At 41.6% G+C, this 24336-nt stretch overlaps 1 protein-coding gene across 3 annotated transcripts in view; it reads left to right on the forward strand.

The window, feature by feature from the left end:
• The window catches only part of LOC125485089, a 39215-nt gene extending 14961 nt beyond the window's left edge, over window positions 1–24254 (forward strand). Inside the window, exons 1-4 of one of the 3 annotated variants that reach the window (XM_048606167.1) lie at window positions 2945–3387; window positions 13159–13213; window positions 16548–16748; window positions 22089–24254. In XM_048606167.1, coding sequence (XP_048462124.1) covers window positions 3313–3387; window positions 13159–13213; window positions 16548–16748; window positions 22089–22459 — 702 coding nt within the window. In that variant the 5' untranslated portion in view covers window positions 2945–3312 and the 3' untranslated portion in view covers window positions 22460–24254. Of the gene's footprint in view, window positions 1–2944; window positions 3388–13158; window positions 13214–16547; window positions 16749–22088 lie in introns of those variants that run through there. The other 2 variants (XM_048606175.1, XM_048606182.1) reach the window with 2 other exon arrangements.
• Window positions 24255–24336: the final 82 nt, after the last annotated feature.

Genomic DNA, 24336 nt, shown 5'->3' on the forward strand with positions numbered 1-24336 from the left:
CACATCAAGCAGATGTTCACCTGCACATCTGCTAATGTGGTATACTGTATCCGCTGTTCTTGTTGTGGCCTCCTCCACATCGGGGAAACCAAGCAGAGGCTTGGGGACCGCTTTGCGGAACACCTATGCTCGGTTCGCACTAAACAACTGCACCTCCCAGTCGGGAACCATTTCAACTCCCCCTCCTATTCCTTAGACGACATGTCCATCCTGGGCCTCCTGCAGTGCCACAACGATGCCACCCGAAGGTTGCAGGAACAGCACCTCATATTTCGCTCGGGAACCCTGCAGCCCAATGGTATCAATGTGGACTTCACAAGCTTCAAAGTCTCCCCTCCCCCAACCGCATCCCAAAACCAGCCCAGCTTGTCCCCGCCTCCCTAACCTGTCCTTCCTCCCACCTATCCCCTTCTCCCACCTCAAGCCCCACCCCCATCTCCTACCTACTAGCCTCATCCCGCCCCCTTCACCTGTCCGTCCTCCCTGGACTGACCTATCCCCTCCCTGACTCCCCACCTACACTCACGTTTACTGGCTCCATCCCTGCCTCTTTGACCTGTCTGTCTCCTCTCCACCTATCTTCTCCTTTATCCATCTTCTATCTATCACTCCCTCTCTCCCTATTTATTTCAGAACCCCCTTCCCCTCCCCCATTTCTGAAGAAGATTCTAGGCACGAAATGTCAGCTTTCCTGCTCCTCTGATGCTGCTTGGCCTGCTGTGTTCATCCAGCTGTACACCTTGTTACCTCAAGCCTTACAAGCTGTTTACTTTTTTGCCTTTAAGCAGACTGCAGGGTACCTCTGTCTCATCCTTATGTCATAAAAAAAGTCCAGACTCAATATACCTTTTAAAACAATAGTATTATCACACTACTCAGAGAGATCATTAAATGGCTTAGATTTTACAGTAGAAATAACAGTAAGGCTAACTATATTCGGAGTTATCAAGCAATAAATATGAATGGAATTTCAACTTCTCAGCAAGCATATGTGAAGTTGAAGGTGTAAGTCAACACGTGATTATACTGTTGTACAAGAAACGGCATAATAATGATGTCTCTTTGAGAGTCCTGAAAGTTAAATTCCTGAAGGGAATTAAGTTGCAGTGTACTTACCAGGTAGCCACTAAACATGGTACTGAAAACTATGATGTCTCATTCCTAGAGATGTTAATCAATATTGCAGTTTCTTTTAAAGTACAATATTGCTTTCTGCCTCCTCTCTCTCTCTGTTCATCCAGTCTTTCTTTCCCAATCTTTATTTTACTTACTGTAATTTGACATTGAATTATGTAACAGCCGAAATGTTGTGTCTAAATAACAATGTGGCTACCTGTGCTAACTGTTAATAAAGAGAGAACACAATGGCAACTTCTGACATCCAAGAGTGCATAGATAAACACAAAAATGGGGGTGAAAGATTATTGGAGATGTGCAACAATGTAGAACTGAGGTTAAAATCAGATCAACCACTATCTGATTGAACATTGGAGCAGGCTTGAAGGACTGACTGGTGGACTCTTGTTGCTATGTAGAAATCAGGAAAATATTGTTTGAGCTGATGTAGTTCTACACAAATTTCACTATAACAGTATCTCATTTAGAAACTTAATATTCATATACATTCAACCTCATCTAAAAGTGGTTTTATTTCTGTCTTGTATTTCTTACTTAATTCTGCTTTCCTCTCCTTCACTTTAGTTTGCTTTCTGTACAGAGTCAACACTGAATTAACTCCTCTTCATTGGCAGTCCCTTGCAGATGAGGATGACACTCTTCCACTCTAGGAGTTAGTCCACAGGTGGCCCTGCAGACCGATGAGGCTCCTGCAGGCTCTCTTACACTTGGGGCAGGTGGTGGTCACAGAAAGGGATGGGTGGGACGTTGGTGTGGCAGCAAGATCCTTTTGCTATTCATAATTGGCTTCTGCTTTTTCCTGATGGCTAATCTTGAGGTGCTCGATGGCCGCCCGGATGTTCCTTCTCCACTTTGGATGGTCTTGGGCCAGTGATTCCCAGGTGGCTGTAGGAATGCCAGTGAGATCTTGAGGATATCACTGAAGTGTTTCTTCTGTCTGCCTGGGTCTTGCCTGCTGTTTCGAAGTTGGGAGTAAAGCATCTGCTTGGGGATTCTCATGTTGGTCATGCGGACAATGTGCCCAGCCTACTGTAGCCAATCAAGGGTGGTCAGTGCCTTGATGCTGGGGATGTTGGCCTGGTTGAGGATGCTGATGTTGGTGCATCTTTCTTCCCAGTGGGTTTGCAGGATCTTGCACGGGCAGCATTGCTGGTACTGCTCCAGTGCCTTGAGGTGCCTGCTGTAAACAGAGCTATATGGGAAGGCAGGAACTATCACAGCTCTGTAAACCATGATCTTGGCGTCCGATCTGATGTTTTTGTTCTTGAGCACCCTTTTCCTCAGCCAAAGGCTGCTCAAGCAGACTGGCGGCGATGCTGGACCTCTTCATCAATAGCTGCTTTGGCTAACAGGACACTCCCGAGTTACTGGAAGTTGTCAACTTTCTCTAAGGCCTCAGGTGGGCCTCATTGATCAGGGGTTGGTTCCACAATGCCAGAACGGATTGGTGGAGGACCTTCCTCTTTCCGATGTTCAGAATTAACTAATGTAACTTCCACATATTGGATCTATCACACTAGATGGTTTTTTTTTAATTAAAAAAAGTCATGAGTAACAGTTGAATTGCAAGTCCCCTTAATTTACAGACATGCCTTGGTTTTTCAGTTCGGCCAGGTGCCCTGTAGAGTGCCATTTTGACACTATTTTATCTCAAGTCAAAGCGTAATAGGCACAAAATCCCATAAGTCTAAAGAAAGAGTGAGTTCTTCTGTTGGCCACTGACCGCAAAATCTGGCTCATAATTGTAGAAATAGCCGCCTGGGAGGAAAGATTTCACATTGGCGAGCTCTTCCTCCCCCATTGCATTTATATCTTTTTGGTGTCGCCTCTTGCGGGTACTTTTTTAAGCCCACCCCATTTTGCCAACTGGCAGGCGGTTTTGTTATTTTGCACATTCTACGCTGAAGCGCAGCTGGGGCAGGCACCGTGGGACAGGGTTTCTCCTCTGCCATTGTATTGCTGATGGTTCACCGCTTTCCACACTCATCGCCGGAAGAGTATCCCTGAAGCTGCCAGATTTAACAAGACAGACCGCGCCGGGCCACAGCTATCGGTGCTAAGCGATTCGAAATGATTACAGCGCTGCACGGATTCGTTCTATAACTTTGACGGGGAGTTCCGTGCTTTGCGCATTCGGAAGGGCGTTCGGAGAAAAAAATTTCCAGATCTCAGGAGATGTCACGCTACTGCAACTCCTGCTGTTGTTGCTGCTGTCCTTGGCGCCCAGAGCATCCCGACACTGAAGCTGAGGTTGGTGCAGACACTTAGAAAAGCCTCTAATGAACAGCGGAGGGGATTGGAAAATATAAAGGAGGTCAGATTTGCCATTGCACTCTCCCGGCCGTAAACTTCACATAAACAAGGATTCCCCACCCCCTCAAAAAAAAAAGTGGAGGATTGCAGACTTGTGTAGAAAGCTGACGTTGTCTTATTTGGGCTCAATTTTGCGATAGCATGGAATTTCTTCCAACTTTTAGTTTATCCTCTATTTCTATTTGAAGGATATGTACGCAATTGTTGCTAATACGTTTATTAATACAGTTTAGCTACTTTTTACCATAAGATTGTCTCCAATCACTTTGTGTAGGCGAACATGGTGTCAGTGTTTGGTCTGGTGCTGTAACTCCTCTGACATTAATGCCCTGATTGGTTGTAAAAAAAAACGTGTTTGCAACTGGTTTTGCGCTCAGTACTTTATTTTTTTATTTTAGGTTACAATGAATTGCACGTCATTGGAGTCAGATTCCGTAGTATCAACAGAGCATAGCTTTACAGACTGGCACAGTACCAGAACCTCGCAGAAAACAAGCATGGAGAGTGGGTCGTGGAGCGCAGTTTGGCTGGCAAAGCAATTGCTCCGGAAATTGCAGACCTGACCCGACATTCCACACCGCAACCCCACCCACCCACCTTGGCCCACCAAACGCGAATTCTACAGAGTCAACCCCTACCCTCCCCACACCCTGCTGGACCCAGTTTCTCCCACTCTTACCTACCCTAGTCACTGTATCACTTACCTTGACTCCTTGCACCATGGCGCGCTACTCACTTTGTACCCTACCCTCTACCCAGCTGGCACCCTATTGACCCGGCATCCTACCCACCTGGTGCCCTACTTATTGGAAACTCTACCCTTTTCCCATCTGGTTTCTCATCCATGGAACCCTACATTTCCCCCAGCATTGCCAAATGCCCTAACCACAATCTTGCAAGGTTTTCTCAATTTGGGAGCATTTAGTTTAGATTGGAAAACTTCAAGTCACCACTATTTTTAAGAAAGGCGTGATGGGAAACTAGGGAATTACAGAGCAGTGAACTAGTTGTCAGCTGTCAGGAAATTAGTAGAGTCTCAACTTAAGGATAGAATGGCTGAACACTTTGAAAATTGAGCTATCAAGTGATTAGATAGAGCCAGCATGAATTTGTATAGTACAGGGCTTCCCAAAATGGGTTTGTGATTCCCAGTGGGGTTGCAAGATGAACTTTTGGGATATGAGCTTCAAAGTAGCAATGCAAGCTGTGTGGCCCTTTAAAATGCTCACAATTTTTCAACTGGAGGGTGTAGTGTAACTGACTGCACAATGGAGTCTGATTAATTTGTGTTAGAACTTGTGTGTAACAGTAAGTGTTCATTTTGCCAGTTTTTTCATCAACTACCCGAGGGGAGAGACAGATGAGGATGCCAAAAGGAGGGAGAGATAGGGATTGGTGAAGGAAAGCAGAGGTGGGAGGGGGAAATGCGGCCTCTCCAACCACACAATAAATTTTATAAACCCTTCAAATTTTCAGCCAGGGTCACACAAAATCCAAGGTATGAAAATAGGGTCACACTGCAATAAATTGTGGGAAGCATTAGTATGGAATGTCATATCTGACAAACTTGATTGAAGAATCTGAAGTGGTGATGAAAGTTGTGGACTGGGGAATGGCTCTTAATATTATTTTCTTAATTTCCAGAAGTCATTTAATAAACTTCTCATAAGTGAATATTGACAAATGGTGAAGCTGGTGCAATTGAAGGCCAATTATGGAGCTGGTTAGGAAATTGGCTAAGTGGAAGCAGAGAGTAGGAACAATTATACACTTTAATTCATAGGGTACAACCAGTGGTGTACTGGTTCACAATGGTGACTCAATAATTCGCTGCACTTATTAATAACTTCAGTGATGAGATAGACAGCTACTTCTGTGAGTTTATTGATGGCGCAAAAATCCATGGTATTAAAACCAGTGTACGTGGAAACCTAAAATTACGATGAGATATGGATAGATTGAGTGAATGGACTAAACCATGACAAATGGAATTCCATGCAGGCATATGTGAGGTCAACCGCTTTAAATGTTAAAAAGTTACAGCATCATACTTCAAAGGCCCACCAGCCGTATAATTAAATTGGGGTGAGAGGGGGTAGGTTCACCCCTGATATTTACACCCCTAGGGTGTAGACAGCCTGCCTTCAGCGTACAATCTATTCCCTTTGTTGGTAGGTTTACCAACACAAACTCCAGTTGCAGTAGTAATCTGAGATGTTACTGTCAAAATGGGGGTGCGTCCTGATCATGTATCATGACTTTGGGAACATAAAATGCTTTACATAGTTTAGAAATAAAAAGTTGTGATTTAAGATCAAACATTTTTATTTAGAATCATAGAGTCATAAAGATATACAGTCCAACTCATCCATGCCGACCAGATATCCTAAATAAATCTAGTCCCATTTACCAGCATTTGGCCTATATCCCTCTAAACCCCTCTTATTTATTTACCCATGCGGAGGCTTTTAAATGTTGTAATTGTAGCAGCCTCCACCAATTCCATTGGCAGCTCATTCCAAACATGCACCACCCTCTGCATGAAACAGTTGCCCTTTAGATCCCTTTTAAATCTTTCCCCTCTCACATTAAACCTATGCCCTCTAGTTTTAGACTTCCCCACCTCTTGGAAAAGATCTTGTCTATTTATCTTATCCATGCCCCTCATGATTTTACAAACCTCCAAATGGTCACGCCTCTGCCTCTGACGTTCCAGGGAAAATAGCCCCAGTCTACTTAGCCTCTCCCTATAGCTAAAATCCTCCAACCCTGGCAACGTCCTTGTAAATCTTTTCTGAACCCTTTCAAGTTTCACAACAACCTTCCTATAGCAGGGAGACTAGAATTGCACAGTTTTCCAATAGTGGCTTAACCAATGGTCCTGTACAGTTGCAACATGACCTCCCAACTCCTATACTCAATGGACTGTCCAATAAAGGCAAGCGTACCAAATGCCTTCTTCATTATCCTATCTACCTGTGACTCCACTTTCAAGGAACTATAAACCTGCACTCAAAGGTCTCTTTGTTCAGCAACACTTTCCAGGACCTTACCATTAAGTGTATAAGTCCTGCCCTGATTTGCCTTTCCAAAATGCAGTACGTCATGTTTATCTAAATTAAACTGCCTCTGCCAGTCCTTAGCCCATTGGCTAATCTGATCAAGATCCCGTTGTACTCTGAGGTAACCTTCTTCATTGTCCATGATAGCTCCATTTCCCAAAACTAATTTCATAACTAAAAATTGAAAGATTTTAAAAGTATCATAACAATTCCAAATTATACTTTTTGTGTATTTTAATAAGTCAGCCTTTCCTTTCAAACATTTCCTCTGCAAAGTAAATTATTAAGAATTAACTTGCAATGCATATGCTAGTTTTACACTTTCTAGCCTACCAATCTAGTACGGAGTGTATACTTTTGTTGGTAAGAAGTTTAAATATTTATTTTATAGAAATCTAATTTAGCCTAATTTAGTTTGTAGTTTGTAGAGGCACTAAACTGAAATAATTTGAATTCTGTAGTTGCCAGCCTTTTTTTATCCCCCAAGGCTCCAATGAAAGAGCAGCTAATTGAGAATCAACTTAAATTGAATCTCTATTAAGTTACTCAGTAGACCTTTTATTTTGGGTATAATCAACTCAGTATGACTTTGAACTTGAGTGCAATTTACACTAGAATACTGGAGTTGAGCACTTCAAGGAGTTATTTGGAGGAATGAAAGAAGTGTTTGGTTGCTTTTGCCAAACAAAACAGCTAATTTATCAATAGAATTGGAGAGTATTTCTAGTCTTCAAAGTAAAAGTTAGGTCTTTACTTTGTGTTTCGGTCCTCGACTTTTTATTCTCTCCTTTTCTTAAAGATAGTTTATTAGATATAGATTGACACTAGCATTAAAAACATTAAAAGCATTAAAAAATGTGAAGCTTTGGCAGCAATCTTCAGCCAGAAGTGTTGAATGGATGATCCATCTCAGCCTCTTCCAGTAATCCCCAGCATTACAGAAACCAGTCTTCAGGCAATTCGATTCACTCCACATGATATCAAGAAGCAGTTGGAGACACTGGATACTCCAAAGGCTATGGGCCCTGACAACATTCTGGCAGTAGTACTGAAGACTTGTGCTCCAGAACTTACCATTCCCCTCGTCGAGCTGTTCCAGTACAGTTACAACACTGACATCTACAATGTGGAAAATTGCCCAAGCATGTCCTGTACATAAAAAGCAGGACAAATCCAACCCGGCCAATTAGTGCCCCATCAGTCTACCCTTGATCATCAGTAAAGTGTTGGAAGGTGTCTTCAACAGTGCTATCAAGCAGCACCTGCTCAGCAATAACCTGCTCAATGATGCCCAGTTTGGGTTCCACCAGGGCCACTCAGCTCCTGACTTCATTACAGCCTTGGTTCAACTATGGACAAAAGAGCTGAATTCCAGAGGTGAGGTGAGAGTGACAGCCCTTGACGTCAAGCCTGTGTTTGACCGAGTGTGGCATCGAGGAGCCCTAGCAAAACTGGAATCAATGGGAATCCGGCGGCAAACCCTCCACTGGTTAAGTCATACCTGACACATAGGAAGATGGTCGTGGTTGTTGGAGGTCAGTCATCTCAGCTTCAGGACATCTCTGCAGGAGTTCCTCAGGGTCATGTCCTTGGCCCAACCATCTTCATCGGCTCCATCGATGACCTTCCCTCCATCATAAGATCAGAAGTGGGGATGTTCACTGTTGATTTCACACTATTAAGCACTATTCGCGACTCCTCAGATACTGAAGAAGTCCGTGTGCAAATGCAACAAGATCTGGACAATATCCAGGCTTGGGCTGATAAGTGGCAAGTAACATTCATGCCACACAAATGCCAGGCTATGACCATCATGAACAGGGGTCAATCTAACCACTGTCCCTTGACATTCAATAGTGTTATCATCACTGAATCCTCCACTATCAACATTAGGGGGTTATCATTGACCAAAAACTCAATTGGACTCACCAGTTAAGCACAGTGGCTACAAGAGCAAGTCAGAGGCTGGGAAGACTGTGATGCCTAACGTCCCCTGTCTCCCCAAAGCCTGTCCACCATCTACAAGGCAGAAGTGAGGAGTGTGATGGAATACTCCCCACTTGCCTGGATGAGTGCAGCCCCAACAACACTGAAGAAGCTTGACACCATCCAGGACAAAGCAGCCTGCTTGATAGGCACTACATCCACAAGCATTCACTCCCTCCACCATCGATGCCCAGTAGCAGCAGTGTGTACTATCTACAAGATATTCATCAAATTCACCAAAGATCCTCAGACAGCACCTTCCAAACCCACAACCATTTTCTAGAAGGGCAAGGGCAGCAGATATATGGGAACACCACCACCTTCAAGTTCCCCTCCGAGCCATGCATCATCCTGACTTGGAAACATATTGCTGTTCCTTAACTGTTGCTGGGTCAAAATCCTGGAATTCCCTCCCTAATGGCATTGTGGGTCAACCCATAGTAGGTAGACTACAATGGTTCAAGAAGGCAGCTCACCACCACCTTCTCAAGGGCAACTAGGGATGGGCAAGAAATGCTGGCCAACCAGCGATGCACGCATCTTACAAAAATGAATAAATAAAAAAAAAGCTCATGCTGCTGTATCAGTTTCATGAGCAGAGGGTGGGCTGCTTGCCCATGGATCCAATTTAAAAGCTTTGAAGTGTTAATTAATGCCTCATCCACCCCACCGCTGTTTTGATTTAATGGGTGGCAGCAGAGGTCTGCATCTGACATGCAACCCAGCGAAAGGGTGAGGGACAGTAGCATTGAGATTTCTAAACCCCAGGTATCATTCGGAGGCTTTCCTCCCGGCCTCCAATTTTCTTTTCTGTATCCACCCTATGCCTGGAGAATGATGGAAGTCTCATCTCCTAACAATTTAATTCCTGTCAGCTGTAATACTAAAGCAGGTAAAGTCTGCTCAGCAGAGATTGGCTGGCACTCAGTTTTGATGCTGGGGATTGGGGGTAGGTCGAGCTCATCTTCACTGTGGAATCCAGCCACAAACATTTAGTTAGCCTAATCATGTATATTTCTTATTTTTAAAAATGTGATGATTGTTTATGTCTCTTCTATCTTTTTAGGCCATGAGTTCCAAATTCTCACTATCTCTGAGTGAAATCTTCTTTTCAAATTCCCTATGATCTTTTGGCCATTTCCTATAAATACAAAGCAGTTGACACAAAACTTTGAATAATTGTAAACTGTGAGAAGCACAGTGTGGAATTCCAAAAGGACATTGACAAGTTGGTGGAGTAGGCAGATAGGTGACAAATGAGGTTCAATGCAGAGAAGTGTGAGGTGATGCACTTTTGTAGGAAGAACATTGAAAAACATTATGAAGTAGGACGTACAATTTTAAAGGGGGAGGTGGAAGGAGCAAAGATACCTGGGTGTACGTGTGCACAGATCATTAAAGGTGACAGGTCAGGTGGAATGCACAATAAACAAAATATGCAGTGCACTCAGCTTTGTTAATAGGGGCATAGAGTACAAGAGCAAGGGGGTGATGTTAAACTTGTATGAAACATTTATTTGTCTTTAGCTGGAATATTGTATGCAATTGTGGGTGCCACATTATAGGAAAAACGTGAATGCATTGGCGAGCTTGCAGAAGTGATTTACAAGGGTGGTTCAGAGAATGAGAAACTTCAGTTATGACAACAGATTGAAGAAGCTGGGACTGTTCTCCTTGGAGAGAAGAAGGTTGAGAGTAAATTTGATAGAGGTTTTCAAAATCATGAACAGACTGAATAGAGCAGATGGGGAGAAGCTATTCCAGCTCATAAAAGGAACAAGAATGAAAGGATATAGACCTAAAGTGATGTGCTAAAGAAGCGAAGGTAATGTGAGTAAAGAGTGTTTCACACAGCAAGTAATTAGGGTATGGAATGCACTGATGGGAAATGTGGTGGAGGCAGGCTCAACTGAGGCATTTAGGACGGCATTGGGTGATTATTTCATAGAAATAATATGCAAGGTAATCAGGAAAATAACAAACATGGCCTTACCAATGTCTTGTACAGCTGTAACATGACGTCCCAACTCCCGTACTCAGTAACAAAAACAAAAACAAAGTTGCTGGAAAAGCTCAGCAGGTCAGGCAGCATCTGTGAAGGGAAAAACAGAGTTAACGTTTTGGGTCCGGTGACCCTTCCTCAGAACTCAGTTCTCAATACTGTGACTGCTGAAAGCAAGCGTGTCAAATGCCTTCTTCACCACCCTGTCTACTTGCAACTCCACTTTCGAGGAACTATCTACCTGCACTCCAGGGCTCTCTGTTCCACAGTGCTCCCCAGGGCTATACCATTAACTGTGTAAGTCCTGTCCTCGTTTGTCTTAACAAAATGCAACATCTTGCATTTATCTGATTAATTCATGTCTTTCTAACAACTTGCCTAAGACTTGAGATTGTAATGACCTGATCTTTGGTTTCCTGGAGCTGGATTTCTGCTATGTTTGTGTGGCACTTGTGAACCCCTTTGAAACAGGACCAATCCTCGGCTGATGGCTGTACCATGGCAAGTGAAGTAATCCAGCCCCAGTTTCTATATCAGATTCACTGTCATCTTAATTTTGACTCTAGCATTTATGCTCATAGGTTAGCACATGGTTAAGTGTGATGCCAAAGTATTTTAAACTTGGGTCGGGGGGAGTAGTTGGCCACAGAACTGAACCTGAAGTTCTTTTGGTCTTTGAGTTGTTCAAGGGGAAAACGGAAATGGCAATCTTTGCAGAATTTGATTGAAATTACCAATCTCTAAAATAGGCTTCCAGAGAATATACATCTTCCGTTGACTGTTTTCTCAATATCCTGGAGTTCTTCAGCCTCGAAAGCCAGAACAAGTAGTAAACATATGAGAAGAACTATGACTTTGTGGATGTGGGGCCTGTGGGTAGATATACTGAAGAAAACCAACTCAGGGTCTGAACCCTGTGGAATCATATTTATAGTTGACTTGAAAGCAATATGCATATAGAATTGTCAGTGCTGATCATGGAGTCAATTAGATGTGGGGTTTTCACACAGCAGTACTGTGGATTGTAATCGGCCTGGGATAAGTTAACAAATGCATGTATTATTTCTGCAATTATGAAGCCAAATTAGTTTGAGTGGCTTCCTGTGCTAGGCTACACTGAACTTGATATCCACATTGAAAACATCCCATCCCACGCAAAGAATGCCACTGACTGACAGCTAACAAAACACTCCTTCTGACACATCAACGAAAAACGATGCGTGAATCTGATGACTTGTAGTCATTACCGAAACAGACTCTATTCCGTACAAACTGATCATGGCCCTGCCTGTTGATGATATACATCCTGGTTCACTGCAAATGTCACCAACTGCAACCTGGTAACTGTTCTGAGTGGCAAAGACCCAAGTTTCAACCTTCCTCCGAAAATCAAGACAACCGTCAACTGTTGAAGGACTGGCCAGGGAAGATTGCTACCCAAGTAGAACAGCTCAAATTCTGAGTCAGACTTCTGACCACATACTGAACTCTTTTCCTGTGAGATCCATTTCTGGTGGCATCACAACTGTGAGAGCAGAAGCTGTTGGTAACCTTGGCATTGAACATTAGCTGCTTCTCCAGCCACATATACTTCGTCTACCCCTTAATCTCATGGTATAATGTTCACAGTCCTCTAGACCTCTGGCACTACACCTGTCGTCGGATTTGGAAAATGATAGTCAGAACCTCTGTTATTTTCTCTTTTGTTTCTTTTCGCAGCCTGGGATATATTTCATCCAGGTGTAATGAATTATAGAGTCACAGAGTCATACAGCACAGAAACAGACCCTTTAGTCCAACTCATTCATGCCAACCAAGTTTCTCAAAGTAAACTAGTCCCACTTGCCTCTGTTTGGCCCCTCTCCCTGTAAACCTCGCTATTCATGTATCTATCCAAATGTCCTTTAAATGTTGTAACTGTACCTGCATCTACCACTTCCTCTGGCAGTTCATTCCACGTACGAATCACCTGCTTCATTTTTGTCTATGTTCTAGTCTTTGTTTTCTCTACCTTCCATACCTACTTGCTAATTTTCTATCATCCACTTTCATCTTTGCTCCTTTAGCATTGGTTCCTGCTCTGTTGAGCTGTAAACGATTTGGCTTTGGCAGGTACCACCACCTCCAGAACCATGTAATGCCCCAGGAATCTAAAGCTGTCCCCTTCTGCATCATCTCTTCAATCATGCATTCATCTCCACTATTCTCCCTGAGTTGATAATTTTTCATACTCATGGTTTTTCAGCACACATAAAGCCTCTTGACTTCCCACATGGCACAGAAGATGCATTCAGTAGGACTTGGCTGCCCTGCCATGCTGTCTTTCTGTTGTTTAGATGAATAGCTTAACTTACAAAAATAAATTTAATATTTGATTATTTGATCTAGTTTAAGTTCAATATGGGTCAAATTAAAATCTACATGATACAATTTCCTTCTTATTTACTATGTTTTACTATTGCATTTACTATATCACTTTCACAAACTTCTGTGGTGTTTGTTTTATTCACTCTGTAGATTTTATGCAGTTATTAGGATTCAGTCTCAGCCTTTTTATGAAGTGTGTTGTGTTGTGTTCCATGGAGTAATCTCTTTTCTGCATGGAAATTAATGATGTGATAATATTATATGGTAAAGATTTATCTTTGTTCTTCGCAGCAAGAGCCCCTGATGATTCCACAGTCTGCACGACAATTGCGACGTCCAACAGAAGGTACATTTTGTTAATACCTTATTTGTGTTGCTCAGCCTTGTTACTTTCCCATGCCCTCTGTCTGGTTACTAAACAACATGCATGATTATTTCGGTAGACTAGCCAACAAGCTGAGGTCATGTTTCCATTTTTAGTGTTTTCAATATTACTGTCTTTTATATTTCATTCCTCTTAAATCCAAATTAAGAATAATAAACTTGGCATTATGGAATGGTTCGATCTGTGGTTATGTTTTCTGGAGTGAGGCAATTTGAGTGTATTATTTTAGGAATACATTGTGATTTCATGTCAGACAAATATGATCTTTGCACATGTAGATTTCTATGTCATTTAGTTTGGAAACCTTTAGAAATAATGGCTCGGATTTTGTGTTGGAGTAATGGTGACACAGTGAGCACGCTCCATTATTATGGAATAGATTGGACAGTCCATTCCACAGATGTGCAGTTCAACACACAACTCCAGAAGTTGTTGCCTGCTTTGCTGTGCTCTTTCGCGAGTTTTGTTCAGCTAAAACCTTGAGAAGAGACTTGGAATTGAAATAGATTGAAGGTGTGGAGTTATACTGACCCAGTGTTACCCAGTAAAAGATCCTCAGATGGGAATCTGCAATTTGCAGCTCATAGATGGTTCTTTAAAGACTCAATTGCATCTCTCAATCTTGTCCAATTGGATAGCATTAAAATGGGAAAGGACTAAATATAATTAGTCAAGTAAAGTAAGAGCTATGTTGTTATTGTAGGGATAAAAATCTGATCATCATGCTGCACTTTAATTATTGTTTTAATGAAAAGTATCATAGTGCTCTAAATTGACCTGTTCAAGTGAAATAGCAATATCATGATCATTGATAATGGGCAGAATGTTATAGAGGTCTGAGCAATGTGGGCTATGGAGGAATTTGTAGGAGAAATGGATGAGATGTTTAGCAAGGTCTGCTTCCATGTCGGGAGCATCTTGCTCCGCCTTTAATGCTTTGGACAAGTGGCATAGCATTCTTCTCGCTAGGCAGTGGCTAGTTGTCAAATAAGGGAGTTATTGCTTGTCAAATGCCTGGTTAACTTGCCTCATTAATATATTAATATTCAGCTCCCTATCTTTCCGAACATGTCAAACAAGTTAGAGAAAATTCAACATGGAAATGAAATCAAGTGGATACCTATCGAATTTAGCTTGTTGCTTGTTTTGAGGGATCTCTATGTCGAAGACCGGGTGCCAACATCTCAGGGCATTCACCATGGGTACTGGCCACACACACAGACCAAGTCCACGGATATTGGCATCCAATATGTGCCTGCTTCTAAGAACCATGACAGAACATTTCCGTAAGGTTTTTGAATAGGTTTGTCGCTCTGGTTGTGGATGTTGTGGTTGGTTGGCTTGCCGAGCTGGTTCATTGTTCTGCAGACGTTTCATTACCCTGCTGGGTAACATCATCAGTGCAGCCTTCGATGAAGCGCCGGTGTGTTTTCCCACCTGTTCTTTAAACTCTGGTGTTACCTCACTTCCGGTTTTTCTTCACAGTGGAGTATATATAGGGTCTAATATGTGTTTGTTGATGGCCTTCTTAGTGGACAACCAGGCCTCTAGGAATTCCCGTACTTGTCTCTGCTTGGCCTGTCCCAGGATCCTGGTGTTGTCCCAATGAAACTGGTGTTTTTCCTTATCCATGTGGATGGAGATGTCAGTATTGGTCACATCTTTTTGTTGCTAGTTGATGTTCATGTACTCTTGTGGCTAATTTTCTTCCTGTCTAATGTAATGTTTGTCGCAGTCTTTGCAGGGGATCTTGTATATTACTTTGGTCCTGTCCATAGTGCGTAATGGGTCTTTGGTTCAGGTTAGCAGTTGGCGTAGGGTTGATGTGGGTTTGTGTGCTACTCTGATGCCCAGTGGTCGTAAGAACCTCGTGGTCAGTTCATATATGTTCTTGATGTATGGTAGCGTGATGAGTGTGTCCGGACGTGCAGTATCTTCCTGGTGTCATTCGTGTACTCGGTATCTTCTGACCCAGTTTTTTGGGTATCCATTGTCCTTGTATACTTGGAGTATTCCAAGAAGAAGAGTACCTCCTCCGAGCTCATTCCATATATACACCACCCTCTGCGTGAAAAAGTTGCCCTTTAGGTCTCTTCTAAATCTTTCCACTCTCACATTAAACCTATGCCCTCTAGTTTTGGACTCCCCCACCCTGTGGAAATGACCTTGTCTTTTTACCCTGTCCATGGCTCTCATGATTTTATAAACCTTTATAAGATTACCCCTCAGCCTGCAACGCTCCAGGGAAAATAGCCCCAGCGTATTCAGCCTCTCCCTTTAGCTCAAATCCCCCAACTCTGGCAACATCCTCATAAATCTTTTCTGAACTCCTTCTAGTTCAAATTGTTTTAGATTGGTATTTCATTGTCTGCAAACCCATTTCACCCATTCAGTAGTATAACATAGTTGCTACCTTGTTTTCTTGGGATAAAAATAACACAACTGAAGTGTTTTGTCTATTTCTGGAGAACAGACTTGGAAAGGATATAAAATCTTTAGAGAAGTGCATAAAAGATCCAAGATATATCCAATAGTTATAGAAGTTGGAGTGGTTCTCTTTAGAGAGGGCTGATGACAATTTGATAGAGGCTCAAAATCGTACGTGCCCAGACTAAGTAAAAAGGAACTATCGTTGTTAGCAAAAGTGCAAGAACCAGTGGACAATGATTTTTAGGTAATTAGCAAAGGAATTAGCAATGGTGACACAAGGAAAAGCCTTTTTAATCCATTAAGATTTGAAATCCAGTGTGAGAGATTGCGGTATTTGATTGTGGTTTTCAAGTGGGCACTGGATAATTATCTGAATAGAAAACATATCATAGCTCTGTAGGGAAATGGGAGGTTCTCTTGGCACAGAAGTTGTGTCCCTGGCTCTGAGCCAGTTCAAGACCCGCCTACCCTGGAGGTGCATCACATGTCTGAACTGGTTAATTTAAAATAATTACAGGAAATGGGACTGACTTAAATGTTCTTGCAGAAAGTCAGCATGGGCACAATGGGATGAATGCCTCCTTTGGTGCTGTAACCATTCTATCATTAATTGTGTGTGGAATGTAGAAATAGTACTACATGCCACAATATCAGGTATTGGAGTAGGCAGCCGTAATCAAGTTGATTATGGTTGTGAATAGGGAAGCTGTATTCTGATTTAACTTCCATATTATAGTGGAATATGGGTGAGCCTGTCACTGGATTCCAAATCAGTTCTGAAGTTCTGAAAATGTTGTTTGTTGTTAAACATTAGAAAGCCACAAGTATTTATTTTTAAAATATTGAGTAACAAATTTTCTTACAGTTATGTCTATAAAGGATGGGAGAATTTCTGCAAAGATTGTAAACGTGGCTGAACTTGATCACTGTTTTGCAAATATTGTGGATACATTCAATCATCAACACAGCAATTACATAACTCTGTGTGAGTTCACAAGACTGTTGAAAGAATGTTGTCAATGCAACACACTCATGGACTGTTTTCGAACACTTCAACATGAACACAGTAAGTACTTGGACGATGGGGTAAGATTGACATGGGGGCTGTCTTCATTGCCAGAAACATTCCTGGGAGTTCTTAGATTGCTGCAGAGTGGAATGTTTCTTAATATCTGTTTTTGCGAGGGATTCACAATATTAAAAATATTGTAATTAAAAATATGCTAAAAGCATCAGGCCAGAATTTGAAATATATATTTATATGGTCTTGTATCGAACATGTTTGTCTCTTTACTGATGCTGACAGATCTGTTGTATATATCTAGCATTTTCTGCGCTTATTTCAGATATCCAGGCATTTGTGTATTTTGCAACTTTAACTAAATTGTGCCATTATCTTCTCATATTTTGTTCATTGAGTCCATAGCATTTGGCAAGTGTGAAATTGAATAGGAAAATGTGTTGTACTTCCCAAGTTTTTAATTTCGCTTAATTTTTCTGCTGTTTAAGATGAGGATTTTGAATACACTACTGGTATCCAATACTAATATAGAGTACTTGTATCAGACGTGGAATAAAGCCTTTTTTTTTAACATAGTTGAGCAGAGTTCAAAACTATATTTGTTTGTGTCTTATGCATTTTTTGGGCTATATCTGAACACTGGTTCGACATATGAAAACATGATGTAATAAGTCACACCTGCAACTAATCCCAAGTTAAGTTAGAGTGGTTTAAAACATTGTGTGTTGACCTGATGAAGATGGTTGACCAAGAAAATTGACATTGACAACCTCGCTGCTGCTGGTCTGCTACCTCTATGTCCAACTCTGCCAACTTTTGTGAAGATGGGAAAGTTAGGTTACTGCAAAATCACATTGTTAAATAGGTGCATTTATGTAATTTAAGGAGCTTATTGAGAGCTTGCTTACTAGCGGCCTGAGATGCCTGCAGGTGAGGATGGCTTGTGGGAACAATTTGATAGCAGAACAGTTCCAGCCTATGATGAACAGGGTTGACAACATTGAAAAAGTTTGATGTGACTTTTAAAGAATTAAGAATTAACAAAAATTGTTCCACAGCAATGAATTTAATCACATTAACAAGATCATGCTCAAACCCAGGTTCTAGTTCTTTTTCTGCTCTGGCCAGTTTGAAAACACAGAATCTTTCCTTTCTTTAAGAAAGGACAATCAGAACATGACCTGCTTCCATGATGTTTTGCCTCCAATCTCACAACTGTGCTCAATAGTTTGTCACCACTCCCATTTCCTCACCAATTAAATGCTTGCCTGCATCAAAGTTGGAAGCCTTGTTTCCTCACCTTCAAGGATGGATTTGCAACCTGGAAATGGTTCAGTGGTTCAGCCCGAGAATGGGAGTGAATCCTAGTACCCAATTTCAGGTCAGACTTGGGCTTCCCAGTTAGGATACATGCCTCATGCATGTTACCCTTTCAGACCTAAAATCAGGCCTGGTGCAATTTAACTCTAGAGGAGTACAGGGGTCAGCATTCATCACCCATCCTTAGTTGCCCTCGAGAGGTGGTAAGCTGCTTTCATGAACAGCCTTGTCCATTTGCTGTAGGTAGACCCACAGTGCCATTAGGAAGGCAGGTCCAGGATTTTGATCCAGCGATACTGAAGGAACGGTGATATATTTCCAAGTCAGGAAGGCGAGTGGCTTGAAGGGGAACTTGCAGATGGCGGTGCTTCCATGTATCTGCTGCTCTTGTCCTAGTTGGTGTGGTCATGGGTTTGGAAGGTGTTGTCTAAGGATCTTAGGTGATCATCACTTAATGTCAGTACCAAACTTCCATTCAACAATTCTTCCAACTGAAATAAAAATATCATTAAAATGATTGTTGTTGCCAATTCCAGTCAAGATTGCTTCATTCAAATTGAGTTTTATAGCACAAAATTGTCATTTTGAGATGTTATGATATTATTTAATAAATCAAGTCTTCACACCAGAAGTTATTTTGAATTAGCAGAAGTCACCCATGCCTGATAAATATGAAAGTTTCAACTTCCGAGTTTGTTGATAATTTTTTTCAATCAGGAGCTCAAAATCTTTAATGTGCTGTAGTTTTGGCCATTTTTAATTTTTTTACCTGGATGGCTTTGTTCCTATTTTTGATTTTATCTGCTGTTTGGGTTTGTACTGTTCTCCACTTCTTACATGGTCATGCTTATTCAGAATGTTGATCTTGCATCTGAAATTTTGCGCAAGTGATAAAGGTGAAGGACAACACAACATTAGTACATTAAATCGGTGAGTTCTTCAGGAGCTCTCCTGTCCACTTGCTCTTTATGTCCTGTCTGCCTTGGAGCTCTGTGGTAGCTCTGATGAAATTGTGGAAAAGTGGAAGAACCCCTAATAAATTTGCATCCTGTATTACTGAACTCCTCTCTGCTATCCAGAAAGTGTCATGTTTGCACTGCCTGACAAGTACAGGTTGAAAAGACAGATGGAGTTCAATATGGGTAAATGTGAGGTATTGCGTTTTGGTACAACAAACAAGGGTAGGGCTTATAATGGTGGTGTTGTAGGACAGGGGGACCTAGAGTTGCAGGTACATAATTCTTTGAAGTTTGTGTCACATGTAGGCAGGGTGGTTACAAAGGTGCTTGGCACGCTTGCCTTCATTGCTCAGTCCTCTGAGTATAGGAGCTGGGAAGCCATGTTGAGATTGTACAGGACAGTGGTGAGGCCTCTTTTGGAATACTGTTTCCAATTCTGATTGCCCAGTTATAGGACAGATATAATCCAGCTGGAGACGGTTCAGAAGAGATTTACCAGGATGTTGCCGGGTTTGGAAGATTTGAGTTATAAAGAAAGGCTGGGGCATTTTTCACTGGAGCATAGGAGATTTAGACCCAACCTGATTGAAGCTTATAAAATAATGAGAGGTATAAATAGAGTTAATGGTAGTTGTCTTGTCCTTAGAATGGGGGTTTTCAAGACGAGGGGGATCATTTTTAAGGTGAGTTGGGAGAGATTTAATAAAGACAGAAGAGGCAATTTTTTTTTTTTACACAGAGGGTGGTTCATGTGTGGAATGAACTTCCTGAGGAAGTAGTGGATGTGTGTACAATTACAATGTTTAAAAGACATTTGGATAAGTACATGAATAGGAAAGGTTTGGAGGGATATGGGTCAGGAGCAGGCAGGTGGGACCAGTTTGGTTTGGAATTATTTTTGGCGTGGACTAGTTGGACAGAAGGGTATGTTTCCATGATATTACTCTATGATAATGGTCATCAGGAGATTGAGACTCCACATTGTACCTTTGTGCATTTTCTAGTAGCAGAACGTCATGGTTTGGCACAGATGAAATAAATATTTAAAAAGTACATGTGGGGATAATCGGTGTCCAGTTTCCCAGGCAACAATCACAGAACTGGCTTTTTAGCTTTGTTCAGCACACTTCAGTAGCCTTGTTGTTCCATATAATTGTCCTCCGTTCTCTGTTCAAATGAGATCCTTGGCAATTATTTGCCGAATTGTGCCAAAGTGTCACAGTCTTGTCACTATGGATGGGGTGCGGGGGTAGATCATGAGTTAATCCAACAATTTAATAATATTTTCTGATAAAAGCTCATGACCTAAAATTGTTTATCCACTGATGTTGCAAAACTTGTGGAATATTGTAAGCATTTTCTGTTTAATTAAAAGATTAAATTGCCACTTATGAGATTTTAGGAAAAAAACTAATGTTGGAAGCAGAGCTATTGGGAGGGCCTGGGAGGTTGCCTTTCTTGGGAGTTCTCCAGTAACAGTCCCCCGACTTTAGTGCCACATCCCTGGCCTCTGAAATCCAGGTTCTCCACCAGTTCCCCTTCTCACATGCACGCGCAAACACAGACACTGCCTGGCAAAAATGTCTAGATGTATCTTCAAGTCCTTGTGACGTGCTCTTCCTTCCCAGAGACTGTCTGTAGTCCGAGCAGCGGCTACTACTCTCTTCTGCTAGGACCACGGAGCTAGCAACCGAATAGATAGGCTGGTTGCTCTCTAGGGTGAGACTCCTGTCCCTGAGGGTTGGAAGTGCAACTGTCATGCAAACAAGATCACCCCCAGTGTAGTATTATTATGGATGGCTGGATGCGTGGTCTTTGTGATTCTTACTGACCTTTGTGCTGGGTAGGCTATCCATCCACCCATATTCCCTCCATTTCAGTGGAAACATCTGGGCAACAGTCATGCTATTACTGCAGCGTCAGTTCAGGCTGAAAGCACTTTACATCAATTCTGCCATTATGTTGTAAAAGCAAAATGTTAAGAAGATGGCCTTGCATTAGTAAATGTGCTGTTTGCAACCACAGGAGGTCTCAAAATCTTTTGTAGACAGTGAAGTATTTTTGAAATGTAGTCACTATCATCATGTAGTGGATATATCATCCTTTTTTTCCTGTTTGATATAATCAGGACCAGAAATGTAATTAAGGTGTGGTAACTGATTTGGAAGGACTACATGAATTTAATGTGTGTTGGTTACGGACTACATGAACTTAGTGTGTGTTGCATTGGTCAACCTGGCCTGTAGTTTTCCCAACTGAGTCGATTACTTTTGAATATCAGGTGTCTATTACCTCTTTCAGACTCATTCACAAATTGGGTCACAATTAAATTCATACTCTGGTTGGTTTTCATGGGTGTCCAGGAGTTGAAATAGAGGTCCCTCAAGGGGAACAAGAAGACTGCCAGCTGAAGTACAAATGCTTTATTTACTTGAACTCAGAGCTAGTTGGAGTACAAGTGTTCCATTTGGCTCTGTATCAAAACAGTAGGCTGCTGACTGCCTGTGTGTGCCACACCCTTTCTTTTGGTCCTCACCTGGACAATTTTCTTTTATCCAGGCCTGTACTAAGACTAACAGTCTGTCTCTGGGACTACAATAGACACGTGCAGTTCCTCAGCAACATACAAATGAGGTCAGCCAAACACTTTGTCTTAGTCCTTCTTCAAGTCTCTTTGTGTGCCTGTAGATTGTTTTACATCCAGATTGCATCCTGATTTGGACACAATCAAATTTCTAAGCTCAAATGTCCATTAATCACCATCACAGATTGCTGGACTCACATTCATTAAATCTCCTGCTGATTATATTTCTGTGAAGGATCTCCTGACTTTCAATCCTTAATTCAGTAGATCAGCATGTGGAAACCCTGGGAAAACGTTCCTTCTGCAGAAACATTTTTCTGGGGTTTCTGCAGACCTACCACTGAGGATATGATGGAAAATTGGAAAGCACAACTTATCCCGCTTCCAGGACATATTGGGGTTAGTGAATTAGAGGTTATGGAGAATATGCTGATGCTCGCTATCCATGTTACATATAGGCAGTTAAAAATATTAAGGCCATAATTATGAAAGAGCTCAGTGCATTTTCTCTGTTTTCTTCAGGAGATTTTACAATCAAGCTCGACATGCAGGGCTACAATTTTTCTCTTTCTGTGCAGCCCAAACAATCAATCCCAAAGCAACTTCTGCTTGCACAGCAGTATACGAAGGAACTGTGTACTTCAACAAAATCCATATTAGCAGCTGACCCTAAACTCCAGGAGATGATCAACTCAATGCTACAGACTGAAGATAAGCATCTTGAAATGGTGAAGCATGTGAATGAATCCTATCAAGAGCGGACTCGATGTTTGTCGAATGCCAAAGACAACTTCATAGAATTAAGGCGAGCCAAACAGTTTTCAAATGTACACAAGGAATTAGCCGATAGGGTACTTAAAGACATTGTGGGACTAGTGGGCATAAATGTATAAAAGTTCAGAACTGATATATGATCATACTTTGTGAGCTCATGGTTACAAAAACAAAACACCATGGAATTTAGTAACCGTTTGGATGTTGCCTCCTATAACTATATTCATTATTTTCCTGCCCAAGCAGTCTCCTTCATAGTAATGAATGCTTGCTATGTCACACTAATACAAGCTGATTGAAATTGGTGTTGGATTTCAAATCTAACCCACATAAAAACAATTCTTTAATTCCCATGTAAAGTATTTCATATCCTGAACACATCAGGGATAGGGTGGAGATTAAATTTCCTTACAAGCTCACTAGCTGATTTGAAATAATTTTGGATGATCTGTAGCAGCCTGTAAAAAAATTACTTGCAGTAAACCTTCACTTAAAGTCTTGATTGCATTCCTGAAAATGGCAACTTTAAGTGAATCATGATTTCCCATAGTAATAAATGTTAAAGCCAGAGATAGGCTCCTTCCGACATTTCTTGTCTGGAATAAACAACGTACAACTTGAAATACTGTACCACGCATGCAGTACTGTGCACGCTTAACTAAAATAACTTGTAAAATAAATTCATTAATGTAACAAATATTGTGTACATTTAAATTAAACAAAACGCAGCAGTCTCTCTTAAGCAATATCTCTGGATTGGGGATAATTTGTATCAATTCTAACTGAAGGATTAGAAATGGCTGATAAATCCAAGACACATTCTCCAGATTCTACTCTGTGTGGGTAGATGTTTGGAAGGTCTGTTGGATGAGTTGCTTGGAGATTCTTGCACTCTTCATTGCCTTGACGTGATCTCTGTATGTCCCTGATTCAGTCTTTCTGTTTTGCTCCCAAATGAACCTTCTCCAATTTTGGTTGGTTACCATGATATCGCTTCTAGAACGACTCACCCTGCTAGTACTTAAAGAGGTAATGTTTTGTACATTTTGATTTATGTTGTTGTTGTTATGACCAGAGATTGTTCTCACTGTTGTAAGGTAAACACTCTAGCAATTAGCAATATTAACTACTTATTCTCCTGCCTGACATCATCTTAAATCACCTAATTTCACTGCTAATCCTCGATAACTTTGCAGCAGCAAGCTCATTGCCACTATTTACTGAGGCTTGTGGCCTGTTCAAAAGTTTCTATAGCACTAAATGACAAACGTGGAATAAGGGGCTGAGGTCCCACCCAGAGGTTAGAAAATAAAATTAGAGTGTATTGAATTGGTGATAATATACTGGTATGGTTTGAGAATTGGTTGATGGACAGAAAGCAGAGTGTAGGAATAAATGGATCATTCTCCGGATAGCAGGCTTTTACCGGTTCAGTACTGCAAAGATCACGACTAAGTCCACAACTGTTAACAGTCTATGCAAATTATGTGGGTGTAGGGACCAACTGTAATATTTCTAAATTTGTTGAAGACTCAAAACTGGAATCTAAGTTGTGAGGAGAATACAAGGGGGCTTCAAGTGGTCAGGTGAAGTGAATGGGCTAGAACTTAGTAGGTGGAATATTAATATAAAATGTGAAGTTATTTACGTCCGCACAAAAACAGGCAGTTTATTTCTCAAAATAATGAGGAGTTGGGAAGTGCAGGTGTCCAAAGGTACTTGGGTGTCAAATTATCAAACAGATGCAGCAAGTAATTAGGAAGGCAAATGGTGTCATTCATTGCAAGGGATTACAGAACAAAAGATAACTTGGTGCAATTGTGTAGAGGCATGGTGAGATGTTTACTGACATCAGCACATGTACACTATGTGCCACATTAATTTGTGCATGTGCATTTAAATGGTTTCAGGAGAACAGGGCCTATGAGCCGGATGTGGGGTGGGCGTTACGGGGGTAGAGCCTGGAAGATTGGGGAATAGCACCCAAATGCCCTCT

This window comes from Rhincodon typus, chromosome 2 (assembly GCF_021869965.1).
Source record: "Rhincodon typus isolate 14 chromosome 2, sRhiTyp1.1, whole genome shotgun sequence".
Classification (NCBI taxonomy): Eukaryota; Metazoa; Chordata; class Chondrichthyes; order Orectolobiformes; family Rhincodontidae; genus Rhincodon; species Rhincodon typus.